Below are 25,292 nucleotides of genomic sequence, written 5' to 3' on the forward strand. Positions count from 1 at the left end.
GGAATATTAAGGTGTTACCATTTATAAGGTGAAAGGTGCTACATCAATAGGCTTTCAGAAGAGATTCTTTTGTTGAAAGTGGGAGAAACAGACTGCCTGTAAAGAATACCACCAGTGAGCCTGACTGACTGCGAGCTTCATTTATGGCTACGTTTACAGAACTTGTACATTTTATTAGTGTAGCTACATTTTCTTAAAACAAATGACCAAAGAGTTGTGTGGACGCTTTCCAATTACAAACAAGGGAAATGATCTAAGAACTGTAACTTGTCTCTGTTCTGCAGAATTGATTTCTTTCAACTGACTGCTTTAATATGATGGTTAGTATGATTTAAGTCATTTCTATGCCTGGCTGAGCATTAGTAGGGAATGATGTCCATTATGGTTTTGCAGTAGCGCTACTTGCAAGAAAAAAAAGCTAATTTAAGGTGGTCTTCCCCCAAGTTATCAACAAAAAAGTAGTTCAGATGAAGACTCTTAAGTCACTTTTGATTGGTTGACTGAGGATAAACCATAACCCAATGAAGGTGACGTGCAGATAATAGAAGCAAACTTTCATTTTTGCACCTCAGCCAATGGGTCATACAGATTTTTCCAGCATCATCATCAAAATACCAAGGAACTATGTTTTGGAAGAATGGTGGACCATCAAAGTAGTAAGGTAACAAAGACAATGTCAAGGTTCATTCAGGCCATCTTTGGCTAGTAGCACCTTATGTATAGTCTTTACATTGGTCTATATCAGGGATGGGCACCTCCAGGCCTCGAGGGCCGATGTGTCCTGAAGGTTTTAGATGTGTCCTTGATCCAACACAGCGGATTCAAATGGCTAAATTACCTCCTCAACGTGTCCCGATGTTCTCCAGAAGCCTGGTAATGAACTAATCATGTGATTCAGGTGTGTTGACGCAGGGTAATATCTAAAACCTGCAGGACACCGGCCCTCGAGGCCTGGAGTTGCCCACCCTTGGTCTATAAGGACCTTTACTCTACAATATAAAGTGCCTGGTGGTGACTGTTGTGAATTATTAGCTTATTAAGTGGCAAAGCTACACGTAAGGCATTGGTCACATGAAGGGTTTAGTGAATTATAAATATGAACATCAAACTAAAGTAGAGATTGTATGATGACGACACTATCCTATAAACATGGATAAATTACATGACATACAACTTTATAGATTGTGTTTAGATATCGTTTTGTTTTGGATTTTTTTGAATAAAACATTTTTTTAGATGTTGGACCGGTTATTAGAGCAGCAGAAAGTCTGAAAGACTAGATTTGAACAGAAATTCTCCAGTTTTCTGGCGGAACTATGAACATACAAGATTTACTTCTTTACATGAATAAACTTTAAAAATCAAAAAAGCACAGCACAAATACTACTCCAAAGTCAACAGATTTATTTCCTTTAGCACTGAAGTTGTTCACAGTAACATCACAAGGGAATACATTGCAAATGGTTATCCTGCTCAGTAGTAGCGCTCAGTACCGAAGAGTCCATTCTGTGTGCTCTGGATTCCCACAGTAGAAAAAGAGGAAAGCGAATGATGAAAGGTATTGCTTTAATTTTTCTCTCTGACAACTCAACACCCACCCAGATGGGCTGAGTGAGTGACCCAATTGCCAGCAAGGTCCCTCTTTGAGAGAATGAGTAAGGAGAATGCATTGCACGGTTACTGTGTGCACACAGTAATCAAAAAAGAGAAAGGACAGCAAATTAAATGAAAATGTAAAAAAACAAAAAGGCAAATTCAAATGAATGCACATAAAGAACCGAAATGTGTAGAGAAAAGGGGAAGAGGAGAACAATTCCAACGACAACATGCAAAGAAAAGACAAATGCTGAACATGCAAACAACCATACAAGGTCAAAGCTAAGAATAGGGATCCCCTTGTTTTTTTTTGTGTTTTTTTCTTTTCTTTTTTAAATAAGCTTGCCAGTAAACTCGGCTTATTTACAGAATGAGTGTTTGGTGAGTTCTGAGCCATGGGGTCTGGGAAAAGGACAGTCATCAACAAAGGGTTTGTTCCTCTCAAAGAGGCTAAAACTACATTCTTAAATTACAGTAAATTATTTTCCCAAACATATATTACAAGGTTTCTTGCATCGAAAACCAGGGAAAAGCAACAAACACACACAAATGTTTTCATTTCTCAGTGGTCAAATAAATTAAACATGACAAAAATATCCTTAAATAATCTGACATTAAGAAACATTCTCTACATCTTTCATATAAATAAACAATAATAAATTAATTTAAAAAATGACAAAATACAGTAAAGTACAAAAATATACACAGCAGTTCAATATTGTCTGAAACCTGCAGATAATTTAAAAGAACTTGGGGAATAAAAGAGAAAATTTAAAACACACTGAAATGGTGTAACTCAAGAAAAATGTTCAAAGTGCAAAATAAAAAGGAGACGACTAAGCAAAACGGCCTGGTCACACCAGCAAAATTTCCTGGGCAATGTTAACGGTCAACGCACTAGCTAGCAAAAACTTGCTAACGCTAAATCCAAAATAGCTTTTTGAGTATTTTCTATTTTTTTTTTATTGTAATGGGCTCTTCCCTCTGAAGTGAGAAACTAAGTTTAGCTAGCAAATCTGCAGCTAGTTAACTAGCTCATTTAGATTACTATTCGTGTACCTCACATTAACACAGGTTGTTTTGCCCTTATCGCTAGCAGTTGCATTATTTCATGACTCCCCACAGCCTTGGTTGCAGGTCTCTTCCTGTATGTGAGCTCCATCTACTGTTACAATTAAACATTTCGAATGCTGATGTGGCCGTGCCTGTTCAGGAATACTAAAGAAAATATGGCAAAAACTCTAAAACATAATGCCACTACTACACTTTTTGACATAAAGCAGGGACACAGTTTAGTCTGTACAACAGAATAGATCATTCATTTATATAATATTACCACCGCCAACCCTCTTTATCATACTTTTATGGGCAGTCTTTAATTGCAAGAACCCATGTACAGACAGCACAGAGCGAGCTAAAAGAATCTGCTGCTCACAAAGAAATATGATTTAAAAAAAAATTACAATCCAGCCAGTGTTTGTTGATCCATCCGTCCACCTTTGCTTTCTTCCATCGCTCCTGCATCCCATCTCGAGTTCAAGTTCATCACGCGAACAGGTTGTTTATGCTGAGGTGTATGTGTGGTGGGTGCATTTTTTTATGTACATGTAGGAGAAATGGAAGAAAGAGGGAGAGGGTATACATGTGTGCAGACTGACAAACGTCACTGTCTTAAGGCTTTTTTTCTTTTTCTTTTTACAACTCTTCCAAGACGTGTCCGTGTTTGGTCTGGTGGGGTGAAGTGTACTCTACTGATGCGGCAGCAGGAAGAGCCTCAAAGATATAGGGCGGGGGGAGTGGATTCAAGTGGGCTAGGGAAGTGGTCCTCAATGTTTTCTTCCGTTTGAAACTCTCCCGGTGCTGGCAGGCCTAGCAGGCCGCTGTCAGCCGTCTCGCCAAGGTTAATAGTTATTATGGATGATCCCTGGTGGCAGAGACAAGTCAAGCCATCACACATGTGAGGAGGACACATAGAGAGGGACACAAGGTAGGGACGACGAAGCTACATCTGCTACTTATTGTAAAATACTGATCGACTTTTAAACTGAAATAGCCATTCCCATTATTAAGTACAAAATTTATAGGCAAAAAGTAGATCTTCTTGTTTTATTCCTAACTAAAGGGCAAAGTTAGCAGCTCTCCTAATTTCTCTTATTTAATGACCTGATTACTGCTTTCATCTTAGTCATGCACAGCTACCGCTCCTTAAGGTTCTTCCTGTGTCCTGCTGCTGGCAGCCATCTTTGTTTTGTCTTTGCCAGGGGGGCATTTAGAGTCATTAGGTGGGGGCTGGTTGGGCTTGCTGCTGGGGGTATGCTTGGTGGGGGAGCTAGGCGTGGCGGGGGCGCCAGGGGAGTGGGACGCTTGGATGTTCTTCTCGTCTGAAAAAAGCTGTTTAATTACGTCAAAGAAGTTACTCAACGGGCTGCCTACACAGACGGGAGGGAAAAGAAAAAAGAGAAAGAGAGAGAGAGAGAACAAACAACAAATGAGCAATGGGGTTAACATGAGGAGAGGAAGAGGAGGTGATGGAGGAATGAGAGGAGTGGAGCTAGGGAAAGGAGACTCTTACGACCGAGACAACTGAAGTCAGAGCTTTTGTTTTTAGGCCAGACGAAGAAGAGGTGGCACCAAAATGACAGGTTGTATCAGGACTTTAATCACTTTTACTGCGAGAGGTTTTTTTGGTCTCAGAGTCTCAGTTTCCCTGCAACATGGAGAACCAACAGGAGCACTGGAAGACATTTCAAATCTTACCATCAGAACCGCGCTACCAAATCTCAGCTGACACCGCAGCAGGGAAGAGATTTTAAACTGGAAGTTTATCATGAACTGACGGATACCTGGGTTCAGCTTTTGGTTTCAACAGCTAGCCTAGAGGCACGGGGTTTCTAGAGGGATCAGTAAATTGAAGACTTTGTTAAAAAAAATAAATGACTAAAAACCCAGGACTCAGTGTTTCCTCTAAAACCATAGTACAACTATGAAGCTGTAAGTGGAAAACCAATAGGAACATATGGGTTAAAAGTTCACTTTTTTGCTTCACTGCCGTATACAAGAATTATTCCAAATGGTATAATTGGTGCTTTTTAAACAGCATTCCATTAAATGCTTAGATCAACACATAGACTGCCACCCTCAACAGATGATACATTTAGCCATTTGAGTCCAAAAGTGTTTCCCCACAAACATTAAAAAATATGACTTCACAGCACAAACGGCTCAAGAACACATGTCGACAAACCGAAGGGCGATATCGCAGTGGCTATGTCTAATAAAATGTTTTTGATAAAAAAGCTTAGTCAGCCTGTCGTAACAGGCTTTGAGCCGGCATTAGTTTCTAATTTTGTTAATGCAGCATTAACGTGTTATTTAATAAAAGCCACCGTCTGTACTGTAGATGACCAAAGAACTGGTTTATTGTGACAGTGAAAAAGAAAAAAAGTCACGATTCTCAGCAGACTGTAAAGATTTTTTTCTATAAACTTAAGAGCACTCTTAATCTTTCACATCTTCCCTGCAACAGAGTAAAAATAGGACAGCATCCTCCTTGTGAATAGGGGAGAAAACAAATGGTTTTCCCTACATTGAATTTTTTCACATTTGGTGACTGACTGCAAGTAGCTGAAACAAGCACAGTGTTTACACAGGACGCCTGGTGAGGGAAGGTCTGCAAACAACTGTCCCCTAATTTACAAAAGCAAATTACAATCAGAGTTGGTTTGTGCTAAAGACTGCAGCTTCTCTTAAAAGCATCTCGTTAGACACGACTCAGCTGTTTGCATTCTGGTTATATTTCTATATGAAGACAAGGTTGCTGACCGACTTTGGCATTCTGCTGTTAAATTGCTGTCCTGCAGCAACTACATCAGGAATTACTGTTTCAGATCTCTGAGGTTCTGGCTGGACTCTAATCAGTTCATATACATTTCTGTGTATTTAGAATGGCAACAGATCTTTACCAGTTTATTACCCTGTCTTTATCATCATCTTGATGCACCAAAGACGGTAACCAACCATGAATGGCTGCAGAAGTGGTGCCCATCTTTAAAGCAACTATTTTTAAAGGCAACAATGAGTTCATTGCACACAATCACAATAATCGTGATAACTGTGCTGCAGTCTCTAACCATTGTTTTTTATTGTGTTACTTTTGCATTAAGCAGTGAAATAAAGGGCGGTAAACCATATCAGCGCAAATGTCTTCCAAAGCTCCAGTTAACTCACCATTACGCCAACATCCATCACAACAACATTTGATAAGTCTTTTGATCAGTGCTTTTAAACAGCAATGAATGAATAAAACATGCAACAATACAGCACGGTGCACACATTAATACACATTACAGGGTTAGTTCAAAGCGGTACATCCTTCAGTGATCACATCTGTTGGTGTTGGTTTTGAATGTGCGTGAAGAGTGAAGGCGTGTCCTGAGAACTTACCATCGTCCCCCTCTGACAACACGCACACACACGTTCCATTTGTGTCTGATCTTTTGTTCAAGTGAGGTTAAATATGGAAAGTTATAGAGGAGGGGTGAACAACCTGGTATCAAGCATTATCATGCAAAGGCTTAATCAGGCTAGTAAAGCCCCAACGCCAACCTCCAAACCCAAACACACAGAAATATAGTCATCCTATCAAGTCATTTTGTTCCCCAACGCTGCCAAAACTACCGTGGAAACATCACTGACACTACAAAGCCCAATAACTTTGACCAAATGGGCCAATTAGTGGGCCTCACTACATTTAAAATAATACATAAAGAAAGATCCCCATTGCCCCTCAGACTGGAGAATTCACCGCCTTCCTTCATCTCCTTATGAAATCATAAACTGGATATCTCTGTTTTTAGAAAGCTTAATGGTCAGTCTTTACTCTTTTCTCTGTGGCTTTTGACCAAATTATTTTTTATTGTCCGTTAATAAAAAAAAAAAGTTGTTAAACGCCAATAACGAGGCCCTTTTAGATTTGTCAGGTGAAAAATTTTTTTAATAGTGCTGTCAGCGTTAAACGCGCCCAAACCGCATTAACGCGGCAAATCTTAGCTTGTTAATGCGATAGCCCCGTCCAGCCCCACGCACGGGACGATCCGCGCTAACTCGCTAACGGAGATTTGCCGCGTTAATGCGCTTATGGCGTTAACGTCATTTTAACGAGATTAACGCTGACAGCACTAATTTTTAACACACTGCTGTCTTATACTTTGTTTTCTTATTGTTCATGACTTTCATCAGTTAACAAAAATTCTAGATGATTTTGTCACAGATGCGTTTTTTCCTGTTTCAGAATGATATATTCATCAAATTAAAAGAAAATTTAAAAAAAGAAAGACTGAGGAACAAATGGGAATAAGCGGCTACGTGAGCATCATCTTTCTGGCACAAACTGAAAGAATTTGAATCTAATTTTTAGAAATAATTTCTATACCTTGCTTAATCCTTTTTTTTTACCATTATTTTTTAGCCTGTTAGTCTTTATTGGATTGGGACAGTGAAGACAGACAGGAAAACCGGGAGAGAGGGAAGAAGACATCCAGTGGATCGGACTCGAACTCGGGCCTACCGCTCTCCGGCCATATGGCATACGGTCGCCTGCTCACCCACTGAGATAAAGCTGCGCCCAGACTCGCTTAGTCCTAGCTGAAAAGCTAAAACTGACTAGCTGAAATGAGCCATAAGAAATATTAGTTAATTACATTTTTTTTAAAAAATGTTCATATTCAAAGAGCATTATTAAAATCCAATAAAACTTAAACATGCCTCTGTTACTGACACTGGTGGAGAAATTGGCTCACTATGTTGATGCAACACAATGATTTTGTTTGATCGAAAGAAGTCATTGAGTTGTGCACATTCTGGGCATTTTTTTAAAGAGACCAAACTTCAGAAGACCTCATCGACACTAATGTTCATCTCAGACTAAACAACTGGAAAAATGGGGACGTGTCTCTAAGAAGGCCTTCTGTGGATTTAAATCATCAGTTTCTTGTTGTAAAAATCACAGAAGCACTTTCTACTCTTCAATGGAAATACTCCATTTCTTTGCGTTAAAATGACTTGTTACGATGAGTTATATTTTATTTGCAGCTCACACTCTCCCAGACACACGTGTTAGTGCAGACAGAGTGTGTGGGTGAAAGGGCCTCCAGGACGTTGCCAGTGTGTTAAAAGCCAGAGTTAAGGTGGTTTTGCCGGGAGTTCCCGGACGCTCTGGGCCTTACCACGCTTGGAGGATTTACTGGGCAAAGAAGCTGAGCGCTGAGAGCCATCTGAGAGCAAAGGACAGCGTCAGAAACACCAACCCACGCGCTGAAGCCCAACATCAGCAGGGCAACACATTACACTCCCTCTTGGCATGAGTGGACTCCAAACGCATGAATGTTCAGCTCATTTTTTTTCCTGTCTTGCTATTTTGCGATCCTTCCTTGTTCTGATATTTTCTGTGTTTCAGTCATTGTTAGATTGGTTTAGGTCGACTTAATCTCTTAGTCCAACATCCAACTGAAATACCTAATGTTGTGAGTAATGAGCCTACTAACTTATATTTAGCATATTATGGGCAAACCTGCTGCAAACAGTTTAGTCAGAGCGGCGAGCGAGTCTGACGCTCTCGTTCCATTTTTCTCCAGGAACTGAACTTTACAGGATGTTGGGGAAATGAATGAAAATGATCATCACCTAAAGAAAACTGACAGAAAAAAAAATCTCAACATTTGTTGCTCATGTAAACAGATATTTTCTTAGCGTGGACTAGTGCTGTAAATAAATGTCCTAAAAATGACATCTTACTGTAATTATGGAGTGGCTGGAAATCTGCTGAACAACTTCTGGTAAATGGAGTAAAGTCTTGCCTGGTTTTTCTTTAGATGTACTCCACTCTTCCGGTCTCAAACAAATATACAGTGGTCCCTCGCTATAACGTGGTTCACCTTTTGCTGATTTTTTTCCGGCAATTTGCGTGCTTTTTTTTTTTGTTTTGTTTTTTACAGTGCGTTGTGTTCTGCGTCCTGATTGGCTGTAGACCATTGTCAATCAATCTCCTCCGCCGTGTCTCCTGTACAGTACAGAAAGCGTTCAGCTTGTCAAATTTACCTTAGTCTTCGATCGCTAGCAGTCTGAAGTGCTGTACTGTATGTTTGTAAGTTTTCTCCAGCAAACACAAAAATGTTGATGAAACGTTTTGCACCAAAAGCAGCTGCGGGCTGGTTTTATTCCATAATATTGGACTTATTTTTCTACAAAGGTTTGAACTTTGAGAGTTTAAACAAGAGAGAAAAGTGTGGAAATGTTCATGTCTGTCTGAGAAAAGTGTATAAAGTGTGTAGTGAGGAGTTTTACAGCCTTAAAACATCTATAATAACTGTAAAAAATAAAGTTAGCTACTTCGCGGATTTCACCTATCAATAAACAAGGGACCACTGTAAATGCAAAAAATAAAGCATTCCTTGGTAATGTGCACCAGTCGGTGAGGGTGAGGGGGTTTGGGTCAATTTGGGTATCATCAAAAACTGTTAAATAATGAGACTTAAGGGCCCAACTGTGCTACAGAGTGAGCGATTTACAGTCTGATCTCTGTTTGCAAAGACTTTGGGTTTAGGGAAGCAGAGAGCAAAACTTCTCCGTGCTGAATGTTCACAATCCTTCCTGAACTTTTAAAGATGTTGACATGATTGTACCAATGCAAGTGTGCCCCTCATGTGTTGGTTTGCCCTCCTAATTCAAACGTTTGAAACCTGAATTGCTCTTTTTTTTTTTAGAAAGAACAATCGAACACGACTTTCTGACAAAGCTAGCATGGACTGGATTTGAAAAAAGAAGACAAAAAGAAGCTACTGCACCACTGTGAGGCTAATTTTTGGGTAAGAAGTAAAATCTAAACATCATCATCACAACTGTGGGGCCAAACTAAACAACCACGGGGGAGAAACGTGCTCCTCTGTAGCTGTTTAATAGCAAGAAAATGAGAAATAAGCTGAACATTCACATGGCTGACATTTCTTTACATTCACCTTCCACAACCTTGCATATATACAAATACACACAGAAGGCCAGAAGACTGACGTCTTTACAGCTGTCAGGGGTTTAGCACATTTTATCAAACACATGCAGATTTGCCTTCTTCTGAGTCCGACTGCACAGAGATCAACACACACCATATCACATACATGTTTGTTTGACATACACTGTAGAGCATGCTTTCATTTTAGTACCAGACAGTCACGTGTGAGTGTGTGTGTGAATGGCAGCTCACCCAGAACCATCAAGACACATTTGTGAGAAACGTGACACAGTATGAAAATGCTGGCTTTCCCCAGTAAAGAGGCCAGTTTGCAAAACTGTGTGTGTGTGTGTGTGTGTGTGTGTGTGTGTGTGTGTGTGTGTGTGTGAGAATGTGCATGGTTCTGGGCTTTCATTCAGCATGCGAGCCATTCAAATCATCCACGAGGCTTTAGAGGAAGCTGTGGATGACAGAAGCTGGGTGACATGGAGAGGCAGGCCAAAGGGAGAGAGACAGAGAGATAAGAAAGAGAGAGATGTGGCTCATTGGCACATCTACATAATGGTGGAAGCGACTGAGGCTGCGCATACAGTGCGTGATAGCAGTTCCCATCTGTGGCAGTAACTGTTGATAGTGGGATCTTTAAGCTGAGTGTGCGATTCCTGCAGGTGGACATCTTTCACAATATCACTAGTAATGATCGTGACTGGCTGTTTGGCAGATCCGAATCATCCATTTCAAAACTTAGTGACTACTTTTACGTGTCAGTGCTCCTGTGTGTGACGCTAAGGTCAGGTTGTAATTTCTCTGCTTCACCACAAGAGGGGACCATTATCAAGTAAATAACCACAGATAAAACAAGAGGAAGACCACCAGAATACCACACTGACAAACAAAACTAACACAGACAGCTGGAGAACACAGACTTTCTTTTCTTCCATATTTGTTTTCCTAATGTTTCCATCTATATATAGGCAGCCCCCAAAATAATGCCAAACGTCCCAATCGCATCAAAGAAGGTTAATTGTGGGATTGTTCCAGTGTGATTATGACACCAATCGGTCAAATGTACTTTTCTCCTTCTTGCAGACGAAAATGCTGCATGCACAAGCAGCTAATCCACAAATGAACAGTTGTAAACATCCATTAGCTGAACCTACAGTTTGCTTGTGTGTGTGTGTGTGTGTGTGTGTGTGTGTGTGTGTGTGTGTGTGTGTGTGTGTGTGTGTGTGTGTGTGTGTGTGTGTGTGTGTGAGAGAGTGTGTGTGTGTTTCTGCTGAGTCAAGTGTGAGGTCAGAGCCAAGCTGCTTGTCTATGTTGAATTATTTACAGTTTGAGATACACTTCTTAGCGGCTGTAATCAGTCCTGTGAATGTATATATACATCTCAGTAAATAACACTGCCATGTAGAGTGTGTGTGTGCGCTGGTGTGTTGACGTGCACGCCATGGTATGTGGCAGGGACATGCACGTGGAAATGCCGTGTGCTAAAAGCAGTGCGCCGGGCTAAGCTGAGCCGAGGTGGGCCGCAGGTGTGGCTGTGCTGTGATGCGAGGAGGGAGGGACGTTGTGAGGGCGTGGAGGGTGGGGGTTGTAGGCGTGGTCGAGGACGAGTGGCGAGGGACTCCACTTACCGGATATCTGCGGCTGGATGCCAGGCTGGTCGTTGGAGCTGAGCAACTGGGCCTGGATGGTCTCCACCACACGCTTGAAGCGTCGGCTAGGGCCTGTTGAGAAACCGGGTCCTTGTTATATTCCAGACGTTACACTGTAGCCACGGGGCTGCAAGGAGTACTTAAAAAAACGCAATCCTAGGGGTGCAAGAGTGGTTTTCTTAAGCATAATTTCAATATTGTGTGTTACCCACTGAATTAATTTAGTGTTAGCACTAGCAGTCCACAGGTTCAAGCTCAGCCAGCAATCACAGTAGATGTAAGCCCACATCACCTGATACCACAGGCAAATCTCTGATGGCTGTTCTGTTCCCTTTTGGCTTTCTACTAAGTGCAACCCATGATTCAGTATATTGAGCAGCAGTAATCTATTGTCTGTAGGACTATCAGTCTCTCACACCGGCTTGTTTGGAGCCTTGTCTCAGTTTGTTGTGGTTCCTATGCATTCACCGATGCACGGCTCTCTTAAGGTTCTGCTGCAGCATTTCAGGCTGACTTCTGGATTTGGTTCTTTTTGCTGGCTGTGTTTGGGATCACTTTCCTCCTAAATGACACCATTTTGGCTAAGCTTTAGCAGATGGCTCCAGATTTAACACTGTAATACTTGGGTATACAGAGAAGTTTATGTTCAACTCAAAAGCTGCAAAGTTGCCAGGTCCTGTGGCCATAAAACAAGCCCAAATCATCACCCCTCCACCACCACCAGCTGGTATGAGGACTCTGTGCTGTCCAATAACATGCCAAACATCCAAACACCTCAACTTTGGCCTTGTGTGTCAAAAGGGCATCGTACAGAAGTACTGTGGTACTTTCAGAACATGCAAACATGAGGGCTTTCTCCTGGAAACTTTCCACTGAATAGTCTTCCTCAGTGTAGAATGATGTTTGGAGAAGGCCTTTTTCAGATTGATGGACAGCAACAGCAACGTTATTCTAAGATCAGTCTTTGGCATTGTGCTAACATTTACCTGAACTACCCAACTCCTGCTTTTATACAGGTGGCGGCTAATGCTAATTTTATTATTAGCAAGTAGCAGCTAAACTTCATTTTTCACAGGACTGCTTCTGTACTTTGGCTTAGTGTTTGTTAAATAAAGACACATTATGTCAAGTTTTGAAGTTCAACTGAGGCTGTATCTACCCAATTTTAAGACCTGCTGAAGACTAGATGATTTTAATTTATCCTGATATGTAAATCCTCAGAATTACCATGAGGGAGTGGACTAGTCCCACTGTCACATGGCAGGGCAGGTGTGACTGCTCCCCCTGCCTTAGGCTTCTAAACATACAGATCAACATACCTGAATAGATATATTTGAAATATTTAATAAAGTTACACTACAGAAACTGTAGCTTCATTTTAAATCATTATATAATCACTTTAATCATTCATTATAGTACCCATTTAGTACTCTGTTATTATTTGACACTGTTGTATTATATTTTAGTGTTGGAGCTGCAGATATGAGATTTAAAAAACACTCAGTGGGTTTGTATGTATCAGTTTTAGATTTTGTTTTTCTAATCAGGGCTTTTTTTGTGAGATAATAAAAACTGAGTATCAATAAATTATTTGAGTGAAATCATCTTAAAATTCAAAGGGAAGACAACCTTCTGATATCTGAGTATGACCACAACAAACCACAACAAGACATTTAAACACAGATTTATAAAATTTTAATATGAAAAATAACTAATTCATCACCCTGACTTTAACCCTATACAATAACAATATGTCGTTTTGGTTTGATTTAAACTGACATCCAAAACATACTGAAATCACACTGTTTCCACAAAAGTCCTGTTTACTTTCCCTAAATGTAAGGTTATGGCTCATGGCTGTAGCTGGGATGGTCACATAGACCTTACAGGGTTAACCCTCCCTTTGAATGAAGCAGAAAATAACCAATGCCTTGACAGTCCTTACACATTACTGTAGCTGACAAAATAACACAGATGTTTAAAGCAAGGTTTAAAAGTCAGTGGATGAACCTGCACCTAGGTGAGGGATGCAGATCTGGCAGATATCTTATGCTTTGTGGGGAGTTGAAACATTGATGATGTGGCCATGTTCAGGAACGGTAACATCCCAGGGATCTCTCTGAACTCGTTACTGATGTTCTATGCACGGCACTGTGGATCTGTTTACTCAAGTTTCATGCAGTGGCTCCTTTTCCTGTTTAGGCCCAACGTACACACAGATCGCTCCACTGTAAGAGACTGCTAAACCTCTCCAAGGTAACCTGTGTTACCTGTGTGTGATATAGATCGCAGGTTTAGCTTCAGGTAATGAGCTTTCCCTGGTGTGTGCGTAACACATACATAAACATGCTGTAAGTGGTAGCTACAGTAAGTTACTCCAAATGCTTGTAGGTTGTGTAGATGAGCAGAACAGTCACTGAAAAGCACAACACTGTGTTCAGTGTCACAGGAAAGAAGAAGACATCCCTGTTCATGTTGCTGAGGCGTCCCAACGAGTTCTCCAAAGTAGAAATGTGCATGTTTGTTCCTGTTTAATATACCAGCGGTGTCCGACTCCAGTCCTCCAGAGCTAACGTCCCTGCAGCTTTTAGATGCATCCTTTTTCCGACACACTGGAGTTGGACCCGCCTGACCTACCTACACTCATTCACCAGACACTTTTTTAGGTACACCTTGCACTACTGGGTTGGACCCTCTATGGCCCTCAGGACTGTCACAGATTCACCAAGGTGCTGGAAACATTCCTCAGATCTATGACGCCAATCTCTCGCTCCCCAACATCCCAAAGATCTAACAAAAGTACCCCAGAGGAGTAGACTGAACTCCTTGCCATGTTCAAGAAAGCAGTCTGAGATGCTCTGAGCTGTGGCAATAATAACTGGGACTAAGGTAGGATGGAGTCATGCATTCTTGCTGTTTACATGCAATTCTGACTCCACCCTCTGAATGCTGCAGCACTCCATGTAAACTTATTAAGCTCTTCTGCATACGCTGGTAGCCATGAGTAGTTATTTGAGTTACTGCTGGCTTTGCTGTCAGCTCCTTCTGGCTGTTCCTCGGACTGGGATTGTCACCCAGTGCACTGCTGTTACTGGATATTTTCTCTTTTTTAGACTGCTCTCTGTAAACTCTAGAGAAAATCATGCCATGCTTAAAATCCCCTTTTGCCCCATTCTGATACTCGATTTGAACTTCAGCAGGTCATCCTGACCCAGTCTGCATGCCTCGATGCACAGTGTTGTTTCCATGGTTTTCTATGTGTTGTGATGTATGTGGTTTACCTGAGAGCAAGGTGAAGGTGACAGAATATATGCCGTTCTCCTTTGTGGCGCTGGTGCTCTCGGTGTAGGTGATGTCCACCTGGAACTTCACCGGCTTCTGGAAAACCGTCGGACCAGCTGTGGACTTGTATTCTGCCCGGAAACTGGTCTGAGAGATGACGCTGTGGCTCAGACTGGGAATCTGGGGAGAGAGACGGGGGGAGAGGGTAGGAGGGTGAGGTTGGTGGAAGAGCAAAGGCGGAGTGCTTCTGAGTCAGCAGCACTGGGCACGTAGACACAGACAACTTGCGCATCAGTTAAAATGGCAGCATGGATGTAAGAGAAAGAGACGGGAGCAGAAGGAGACACCATGCTGGATGTGCTACATCCTAACATGTGGTGACATTTTGATGCATCAGCGGCGGAGAGCACGCTAACACCAAGACGTGAACAGACAGCAAGCTGTTGCACAGAGCTGTTGTGGAGGAACAGGATCAATCGTCACCATATTAGTCAGGTTTTAATCTCGTGGCTGATCGGTGTACAGGAGCGTTTGCATTTTTCTCCGGGACTGCTGGGCTTCTGTGCTCCTGCTTTGTGAGCGCAAAACTTGAAAAGACAAGCAATAAAACTCCAGGCTTTTATCAGGCTCATGAGGGAGCACCTTAACCTTATATTTCAGGCTTTTTAACTTGGGATGAAAATGCAAAATCTACAAGTAAACACATATTTTTAAAACGTGCGTATGTGAGAAGAAAAATTGTCACTACTACTCCTGTTTGACTTGCTTAGTGAGTATTTCCAGGTACCAACGTGAGCCATAATGAACATAATGTTGGTTTTCATCTGTGTTTTATTTTGAAGGTTTACACATACACTGTGAGTAGTGTTGGTAAGTAACAGAATACATGTACTGGTGTTATGTATTTAAAATACAAAATATGTGTAACTGTATTCCGTTACAGTTACCGTTTAAATAGGTGATAATCAGAATACAGTTACTTTGTTGAAATAAATAGAATACACGGGGGTCACTTCCTGTTTCATGTTAGGCTGTCCCCTCTCTATGCCTTCTCTAATTTTGGTGATTTAATGCAGTCGGGTGCAGTTGGATGAGCATGTAGTCATATGTTGCATGGCTGAGAGCGGCCGGCCCGGGTTTGAGTCCGACCCGCGGCCCCCCCCTTTTTTTTTTCTAATTTAATTTCCATCTGGGATTAATACAGTTTCTCTGATTCTGATTGCTGGAAACACAAACAAAACATGTAATAAGAGGCTCTGATGTAAGCGTCCTGTTAATGTTGGTGGCGTTACACGATGGAGCCAGAGCCAGCGGTGCACGGGCAGGAATGCATTTCCGACACCACTTCATAAGAAGAATGGGATGGGCGAAACTTCAGTATCTTCGATGTACTATTGCTGTGTGATTTATTACTATTACTGAAGGCTACTCGCCACCGTGCTAACATTGTTAGCTGGTGTTAGCTGAGGTTAGTTCATAGACTGCAGACTGTTGGGCCATTTTTAAATACTCATGTACGCGAGTCCGTACTCGCGTTTTCACTAGTCCGGACTTCACACGGGAGTCTGGACTTCCCGGGAACGCAGCGCGTGTACATGACATCACAGCTCCATCCCGACTTAATTTAACTGTGATTAATATTTGCAATGGAAATTACACATGACATAAAAACATGATGAACAACATGATGTAGTAGATTTCTTTAAGAAAAATGAAAACAAACCTTCCCAACACTGACTGTAAGACTTGGCAGGAAAAGAGCCTTTGGTCGTAAAATTATGTACGCGAAAATGCTAACCAAGATTTTATCGTCTTCATTTTTTTCTCTAATATCTGAGAATAAGACTTCATAGAGATCAACAAAGTTCAGATGTGGGAGGAAAAAAGGCAGATTGAGGTCAAACTGATGTGAACATGCTCTGTCAGGTCTTCCAGTCTGCTGTGTTGTAGCGATGACTTTTTGTATTAAGGAAGAAAGCTACAACAATAGAACAGTTATTTATCAGATCAGCCTCCATTGTAGCATAGATCATTCAAATCGGGCATAATGTAATCAATAATGAAAGGTTTCAGGATCAGAAGAACAGAAGAGAGGAGTGAGGAGGGAGACTTACAGAAAGGAAGGCATGCACAATATCGGCCTTTATGGAGCTGAGAGGTTTGTCTCTGATGACTATGAAGATCTGCTCCTCCTTCTCCAGATTAATGAAGTTTCCAAACCATGACTTCTTAGCCAGTCTGCAGAAAAGATTCATGGTTCCAGCATTACAAAGCACACTCAGTATACCCAGGTTATCTTTTATTAACAACTAACAACTAGCTAAGAAAAGAGGTGGGATTGTAACAATTACAAAAAACCCAAACAAATGAGACCGATATTTGACTAATAATTGTAACAGACAGCTCCATCAGCTCCATCAGCACTGCTAACTAACGTAGAGTTGTGCAGATGATTACTTTACCTGATTTTAAATTGTTATTATACTTTTGAAAGATTTGTACTGAAGCGTTTTCCCAATACACAGACCTGATGGGACACACGAGCTTCTCTCTGACTGAGGAGATACAGCAAACATGCTGTTTTAGGAAGCGGACAGCTCACCCAGCTTGGCTGGTTATTAATCAGAATGGGCACATAACTCAATTTTCTGACATAATAAAAAAGGGCAATATCTTACACGCTTATCAATGACTCGGCTAACTCTAATAAAAAAATAGTTTTCTCCAGCGAATGCCGTTTGGCCCGACAGGAATGTGACATGGAGTAGGCCGAGCGTTTGATTGGAAGAGATTTGGTTATGGAGTTTAAAATAAGTTTTAGCTGGTGTCGTCTGACTTATGATAACCGTCATTAGCCTGCCTGCTAACGGGGACAAACTGCTAAATAATAAACTACTTAACAACAGGGAGCCTGTTCCTGTGTATTGTTGCAGGATCGTTACCTTACACTATAATACTGTGATTTGGTGTTATATAAATAACATCGAATTGACCTGAACTGAAAAAACACAGTTCGCTTGCTAAAATAAAATGCTATCACATGGATAAGTCTACCATTCAGATTCCCAGTATGCTAAAATAATGTAGCTGCTGCAGGTTCACATTTGAAACACTTGTGCTTATTAATTACAGATGGAGGAAATGAACATGTGCTGCTATTAAATAAACATAACGGACAGGTGAGGTATTCGGGTTTGCTGCTGTGGTACTCACTCTGGCGAGGAGTCTGGGGTGAGACTGGACATATCCTCCTGGGTGGGAACTGTGGACACAAACAGAGGCTAAATGTTAGATTCAGCTCTATAACTTATGAAAACGGCACTTGGAGAGATATTTCTGTGTCTTGTTTCTTGCACTACTAAGCAGATATCATCAGTGTAAATGAGTACCGGGCCTCATCATGACTTAATTCGGTTTGTCTGGAGGGGGGTTGGTTCAGCAGCATCAAAGCAGCTGTAAGAAAACTACCCAAACTAATGAAAAAATGAGGGAAAATTGTTAATTTTCCACTTTCTGTAATGAGGCCGTTATCTTCTTTATGACATGGCCACAGGCTGCAGATTCTCCCGATTAGGCTGGCGTCAGGTTAACTGGAGGTAAACGCAGTCATTAAGACTAAGGAGCTTGGAAAGAAAAGCGTCTGGACTTAGCGCCCACTCACATCCTGGGCCATCTGACCTCAGGAAATCACATGATAGGGTGGGGCCAGGTTTCACAATGAGCTCACCCGAAACTCTGGCTGATTGGGACCCACACCCACTTTCACACCTTAGCTCATGTGATTAGGTAGAGGATCATCAGGGGGTCCTTTGTCCCTCTTTGGGGGAAACTCCCACTGGGTTTAAATCTGGGACTCTCCACCATTGACCCTTAGAACTGAAGAAGCTTCTCGGATGAGAGGTGAAACGTCTTCAAGCAACTCAAAGAAGTCCAGACGCTTTTCTTTCCAAGCTCCTTAGACTACGATGACCTGGATGACTGAGAACCTTCACAGACATGCAGTCATTAAGAGATTATTTGTCCTTGTTATTCCCCTGAGCTATAAGGATGTGATGCATAAACACACTCTGCTGAGTAGATTATCACATGGATAAGAGTAAGACATTCAATCTAATTAAGCCAAGTCATGGGGTTTCATTTCCTGGGACCTACCTGTCTCCTCCACCATACCTTGCATTTTCCTGCGGTGGAAGCGCGGTGAGCCGAGGAAGCTGTTCTTGATGGAGTTGAGGCGCGTCCTCCAGGGCATGCCACCAATGGAAGGGCTGGGTGGTGGTGTCGGGCTGGGAGTACCAGCTGGGCTGTCCTTGGGCGTGTGCACTGGGGTGCCTTTGGGGGTTGGGAGAGGGCTCCCTCTGGGGGAGGGGTGGGGAGTCACCTGCGTGATGGGGACAGATTTGGCGTTGTGGTCAGGGTGGAGGTGGTGGCGACGGAGTGGGGACATTGGAGGCACCGGGGAGAGAGGGATAGAAAGCTTGGGGGGAACGGTAAGGGGAGGGTGGCGCCTCACCCGGGGGCTGTTGGGGATGCAGGGGGCCAGAGGCTGGCTCGGGGTGGAGGGCTCAGATTTAGGGGTGGTGGCAGTCTGGTCCGTGTTGGGGAGTGGGTTGGACCTGGTGGTTTGCAGGGGCTTCTCAGATACTTTGGGCTTAGCAGGGAGGGTCTGTGTGCGGGGGTGCATGATGGGCGAGCCCATCTTTGGCTGGTAGGAGTTATGTGTACGGGGCCCCACCCCATTAAGGCGGACCTCGGGGGAGTGGGTGGGGCTGCAGTTGGGGGACTGGCAAAGGTCTGGAGATTGGGGTGGGATAAAAAACCGCCGGTTGGGCTGCGATTGTCATGCAGCGTCACAGGTGACAGCAGGGTCAGCCAATAAAAAAGCCAGAGGAACACCACAGCCCAATGAAGGTTCATTCCCATTCAACAAAAATAAAAATAAGCAAACACCAGGAAATAAAAAAGGAGTGTGGCAGATGGTTGAGAAGTGGAGCAGGCAGGAAGTGGTGAGAGTGCAAGAAAGAAAGAAAGACAGAACATGCGATTAGCAGAGTGATTAAGCCAATCACGAGGCAGCAGTGGAGCATTCATGACGCATTAACAGAAGGGATGCACCGAGATCAACGTGGTCACTTTGTCCACATTCTCATACTGTGTCGCTTCTGCAGTGTTACAGCACACGCAATATCACAGTTTACCTTCCTTCTCCAAGATTCACCTGTAGTCATTACTTTAGTGCATTATAACCATGTAAATCGCTGTTTACATGGAGAATAAAGCATGGCACGCTTTATCTATCCTACATATGAGCTAGCAGTGTGTCTACGTCTTTAAAAGACAAACCCCTCACTGTCCTGTGAAAACGCCGCCACTGTGGTCTGCGGTCACACTAAACACGCTGGAATGTTGCAGCAAATCTCCAGACTGTGAAGAAACAAACAACTTTTAACTGAAAAGATGAAGGTTTGGAGTTTATTTAAATGTTTTGGCCTCTTACTATCAGGGCCAACCATCAGGTACACGTTCTTTGCACTTCCTGAAACTAAGGCTTTCACCTGACAGAATTCCACTACTGTGAGATACATCGGTGCATCCCTAATTACCAGCAAGTGACCCAGCTTGAAAGCTAACCGATTTAGCTTCACCCTCCACCTGGGAAAGCAGCCAGAGTGCATGCCCAGTGCTGACGCACAATACTGTGGGATGAATGAGCAGATCACTGATAAGACGGGTCAGAGCAGTGAGAATCCACAGCTGAACAAACTGCAGCAGCACAGCAGACCTCAGCAAATCAAAGAGAGCGAGGCTGCAAAGCCTGTGGTGAGCTGTCAGCCCGTTCTTGGAATAGCATGTGCAGGCTGATCTGCATAAAGTAATACAGTCATGTCTGTGTGAGAGTTTAACACTGAGAGTTCTGCAGTTCTGATTCAGTATTTTCTCATTACAGAAAAAAGAAATGCATCAAAAATTGAAAAGACTCAACAGCTACTCGTTGATTCTTTTCAGTAATTAAAACAGTAATCTTTTTAGGAAGTCTCAAAGGCATCCTCTCTTTAGGATGTATGAAACAGACTGAGCAATTAAACTCAGGTGGGTCTGTTGAATCTGTACTGGCACACTTAAAAAAAGCACCGTCACATGACTTTTATATATTAAGCTATCAGCATCACATATAGAAAGAGGAGCTAAGATTACAATCCATCTCCTCTTTAGTTTGCAGTGTCACACAACACAATGTGCTGCTCACAAGGACAAAACATAAAACTTTAGCACGTCCTCGTCGGATAGAAAATGTTACGATACCCAGCCTGTGCTCTTTCTGAGCGTTAGTTAGTAAAATGAATGACTTTAAGGAAACAGCAAAGCAACACCTGGAGGCTGTGAACTGATTCACACACTTATCCTCCCTGCTTTGACTCTGCAGCAGGGTTTTCTCAGAGACTGACAGACTTGTTCTAATTTGCTACGTCATTAGAATCTGTTCTTCATGGACATTAATCGCCAGATCTCAGTTTGGTCTGCGCTCATAGATGAATCTGGTCCCGCTTCATCTAAAGCTCTGCGTGACGTACAGCACAGCACAGCACACACTGGGTTCAAATGATCCTAAATCAGATCAGCCTGCTGTGAATAACAATGAGAATAAAAAGAATAAGAACAAAAAGTCCTTTATTTGTTTCACAACTGCAGAGCAGTTAGACAGATGACAATATAGATAAAAAAGAGCATCTTTTATTTTCCACAGATGACCAACTGACTATGATTTGTTTTTCAGCAATTTGGTGGAAACTGTTTTAGTCAACAAAATGATCGGTCACATTTCCAAAAAGGTAAATTCATCAATAATGGAGTGACATCATCATCAACCCAACAAATAACATCTGTTAAATATTCAATATTACGTTTCCCCTGACGATTTCACCATTCACTTTTTCAACATAAGTTATTGCAGTGAATCATACATGTGTTGGTTTACTTCCAAATAAATGGATTTTTATAATTTGGTTTTAGCCAATATTTACAATTTATTCATGAAGCGCCCATACGTCGGCGCTGGCAAAGGTGTTAGTGGTTCATTGGAAAGAAAGGACAAAATGCAAAAAGCATTTGATTGTTTGGGTGACCAGCCGGTACCCAAACACAAAAAAAATTAAATTCAATCAACAGGCAAACACTAATTTATCCTTGTGGCGATGAGGTTGCTGGCCTATTCTAGTGGGTCATTAGGAACAACCTGACGAATGTTTATTACATATGACTGAAAAAAGGCCAGAACATTTCATTTACTACAGCGGAAGACTCAATAGATACTTTTTAAAAACATTTTTCCCTGAAAACTCAAATTATTAAACTATTAAACTTCGATCAGTTACATAAATTAATTGACTAATTACTGCAGCTGTACTGTTATTTTACCAGAGGATTTGCTTTGTCGTTGCAGTGAGCGCTTTGTGTGGATTTGTTTTACGACAGATACTCTAATATCATATGTGCAGAACATGAAATTTACTCGAGTTCCTCCTGCTAATGTTAGGTAAAGCCCACACTGACCAAGTGTTAGAAAATTACTGACATGTTTTTTCCTTCTGCTTTTACTTTTTCAATAAAACTAAACTAAGTCTTATAAATCTTCAGCAGGCTACAACGAGACAATAACAAATGGCTCTCAGATGGACTTTGTCAGTTGTATATAGTCAGTTTTGGCCTTTTCAAGCTTTAGTTAGTTTAACATTTCCAGATTGGCTTCACTGCAGGGTTCTTCTTTCTTCACCTGCCCTGACATGATACACAACTCACTTGTTTCCATCATTTAGGCTGTGCTGTACGTCAAACAGGCTTATGATGAAGTCCACAATGTGAGCTGCTGATGGGAGGCAATGGGAGGGAGAAGTGAACAAGTATGTGTGTATGAGCGTAACAATATGCCAGCAGAGCCAGCCAGCCAGCAAGGTGCTTGTGGGGAACCAATCACTGCACGGAAGGGACGTACACTTACCCTGGGACTGCTGAGAGGACTGGTGGACAGACCAGAGGATGCTCCACTGATTGACCGTGACCTACACACACACACACACACACACACACACACACACACACACACACACACACACACAAGGTAAAATCAATATTCACAAAGTGGACAGTATGCATGATGCACAATACCACAATGTACAAAGCAACACACACACACACACACACACACACACACACACACACACACACACACACACACACACACACACACACACACACACACACATATCTCATTGACATGATGCTTATCTTCAGCCTAAACCTAACCATAACCCAACTGTAACCCTGACACTAAAACCACATTTTGAGCCTCAAAAATGTCTTCAAACCCGTGGGGACGGCACTTTGTCCCCACAAGTATAGTAGCATGCCAATTTTCTGTCCTCACAACGATGCCTAAACATGTACACACACACTTCATTCAAAGGAGCTGAACCTTTCTGTGTAGCTGTTCCTTTATTCCTTTCTACAAATGCATTTTATTGTCTCCGTCCTGCTGAAGCCTTTCCTCTTATCAACATCTGTAAGCTCTCCAAACCAAACTTCTTGAGTTGCCCTCGTGGGGCACTGAACTAAAAATTCAAAACTGGGCAAGAACTCTTCATTATTTGTCAGTGAGGCTGTTTCCCCCCAGACCACAGTCACAATAAGCACCATTAATGCTTTTTCACAGCTGGCATGAGCTCTGGACCTCAGTAAGTTTCTTTTTGAAAATGTTAAAATCATTCATTGTTTCATCCAGACAACATTCATCTTCCACATTTCTATATACTCAGCTTCCCCTGCAAAAGATGAATGTGTACAAAATAAAGTCCTGTACAGTTTTCAAAATCTCTGGTGTTGACTGCATTGCTACTCAAAGAGCTGGTCTGTTCCAAAGTGCAGCCTTTTCTCCTGATCACTGGAGTTAAGGTGCTTTAATATAACATGTTCCTGTAATATAGCCCTGATGGAAATCTGGGCTATGGTGGAAATCCATCCATCTTCTTCTGCTTATCCAAAATATCCTGACTATGTCATTTCTTTGTGATTTTTTGGACTTTTCTGCTCCATTCTCATGATTTCTATCCACAGACTTCACTGACTGCTCGCCTCCTGTCTTTGGGTTCTTCTTTTTCAATTTGATTTAGCGCAGTGACCACTACAGATAGGGTAGTAAGAGGCTGCTAACCTGGCCGTAAATGGTTAGTTACAGTGGAAGTGGTTAGTGAAGGCTTTCACTTCCATTGATTCTGAAGGATCTTAGCTTTGTGTGGCTAATACAACTAGCTGGGAAAGTTATGGTGTGACAGGACAACTTAAGGCTTCAGTAATTCATGTCCTTAACCAAAGTTCAGATAAGCTTTCAGAGCAGTTCAGTCAGTGTTACAAACAACACACACACACACACACACACACACACACACTTACACTGAACCAGAGAGCTACTGCAAAATTCATTACCATGGTTTCTCTTTTCTTCTTTTTATGAGTGTTTCCATTTTTCATTTACGTGTCATTAACTTTTCACCCCCCCCCCCCGTACACCACACGCACCACTTTCACCACTCAGGCCTGCTGACGTCTTTGAAGACTTTGGGATTTAATTGCCCGTAGACGATTTGGCTTTGTTGGCAGTGAAAAATGAAAACAGTACATCATAATTAAAAATGCTTGAAGACACAGACAGACTGATAGAAACACAGACACACGCGCGAGCACACAAAAAATAAGAAAATAAATAAATAAAATTCTCATAATGGAGAGATGACATTGCTGACTACAAATTAGATTTTGCAGATGTGCTGTCATCACACGAGGCAATATTTGGAGCTCACAGCTATGACGCTGCCCCTTAGTTTCTTCATTATTATTATTATTTTCATTATAACCATAAAGAGAATAAATGAAACAGTTGCCAAATAATATTTAAAATCCGGTGTGCGGATGTTGAAATGTTCTCTCTTCAGCTGCTTTAGCGTCTCTACAGCGATGCAGCTGAAGAAATTTCTAAAACAAATATTAGCAAGTTGTTTGAAATCAATTAGCTTCTTCTGCTTGCATAAAGCTTTTATAAACACAGTATTTTTACATCTGAACTCGACATTCTACTTTATTTGAATTTAGCTGTGAGTGAAATAAAACATCTCCGTAACTGCTGCTGTGCATTTTTTTGAAATAGAAAACAGGCTACATTAATCTTGTTTTTTTAAATGACATGATTAATTAGTCTGACTTAAACATGCTGATGATTCACGTATTTAAGAAGTACAGACGAACATCAAACATCTGATGGTGAGCCTGCGTTCATAATACCACTTCTAATTTTTCATTTAAAGCAGCTATCATTAATTTAAATACACAGACACACCTCGTTAAATGTGGTCACTGCTTATGTTTCCTAAAAGTAAACTGCAACTAAAAACTGTTTAATTCATTTGGAAATAATAGCAAAGGGCGGTCTCTCTCAGAGTCTCATTTTAAAATGCTTAACAGCATTACAGAGTATATTTAAAGCCTGGTAGCCAACTACCTATGGGTCGTTTCACACTTTCTGATAGGCCTCATCTTTGCATCTAATTGGAGTGACTGAACTGTGCCTCTCTCCTGTTTGTGCCGTCAAAACCTTTTAGGCTATTTTTTAATGAAAACACCTGACAAACAATGACTTACTTAATGGTACAGATCATCGACGATGTTTGTTTTGGTGAGTGAAATTATATCAATTAGAGCTAATTAGCAGATGT

General features: G+C 41.7%; 1 protein-coding gene across 4 annotated transcripts in view; it reads right to left on the reverse strand.

Moving 5' to 3' along the window:
* Positions 1-1,387: 1,387 nt before the first annotated feature.
* The window catches only part of LOC116329712 (serine/threonine-protein kinase BRSK2), a 152,060-nt gene continuing 128,155 nt past the window's right edge, over positions 1,388-25,292 (reverse strand). For 2 of the 4 annotated variants that reach the window (XM_039619175.1, XM_039619142.1), the window contains exons 13-21: positions 22,529-22,589; positions 18,706-18,913; positions 17,749-17,797; positions 16,650-16,773; positions 14,535-14,715; positions 11,233-11,325; positions 7,821-7,868; positions 3,760-4,025; positions 1,388-3,520 (exon numbers count right to left, since the gene is read on the reverse strand). In XM_039619175.1, the coding sequence (XP_039475109.1) occupies positions 3,802-4,025; positions 7,821-7,868; positions 11,233-11,325; positions 14,535-14,715; positions 16,650-16,773; positions 17,749-17,797; positions 18,706-18,913; positions 22,529-22,589 (988 nt within the window). In that variant the 3' untranslated portion in view covers positions 1,388-3,520; positions 3,760-3,801. The remainder of the gene's footprint in view (positions 3,521-3,759; positions 4,026-7,820; positions 7,869-11,232; positions 11,326-14,534; positions 14,716-16,649; positions 16,774-17,748; positions 17,798-18,705; positions 18,914-22,528; positions 22,590-25,292) is intronic. The other 2 variants (XM_039619220.1, XM_039619267.1) reach the window with 2 other exon arrangements.

This window comes from Oreochromis aureus, linkage group 1 (genome assembly GCF_013358895.1).
Source record: "Oreochromis aureus strain Israel breed Guangdong linkage group 1, ZZ_aureus, whole genome shotgun sequence".
NCBI classification, from domain to species: Eukaryota; Metazoa; Chordata; class Actinopteri; order Cichliformes; family Cichlidae; genus Oreochromis; species Oreochromis aureus.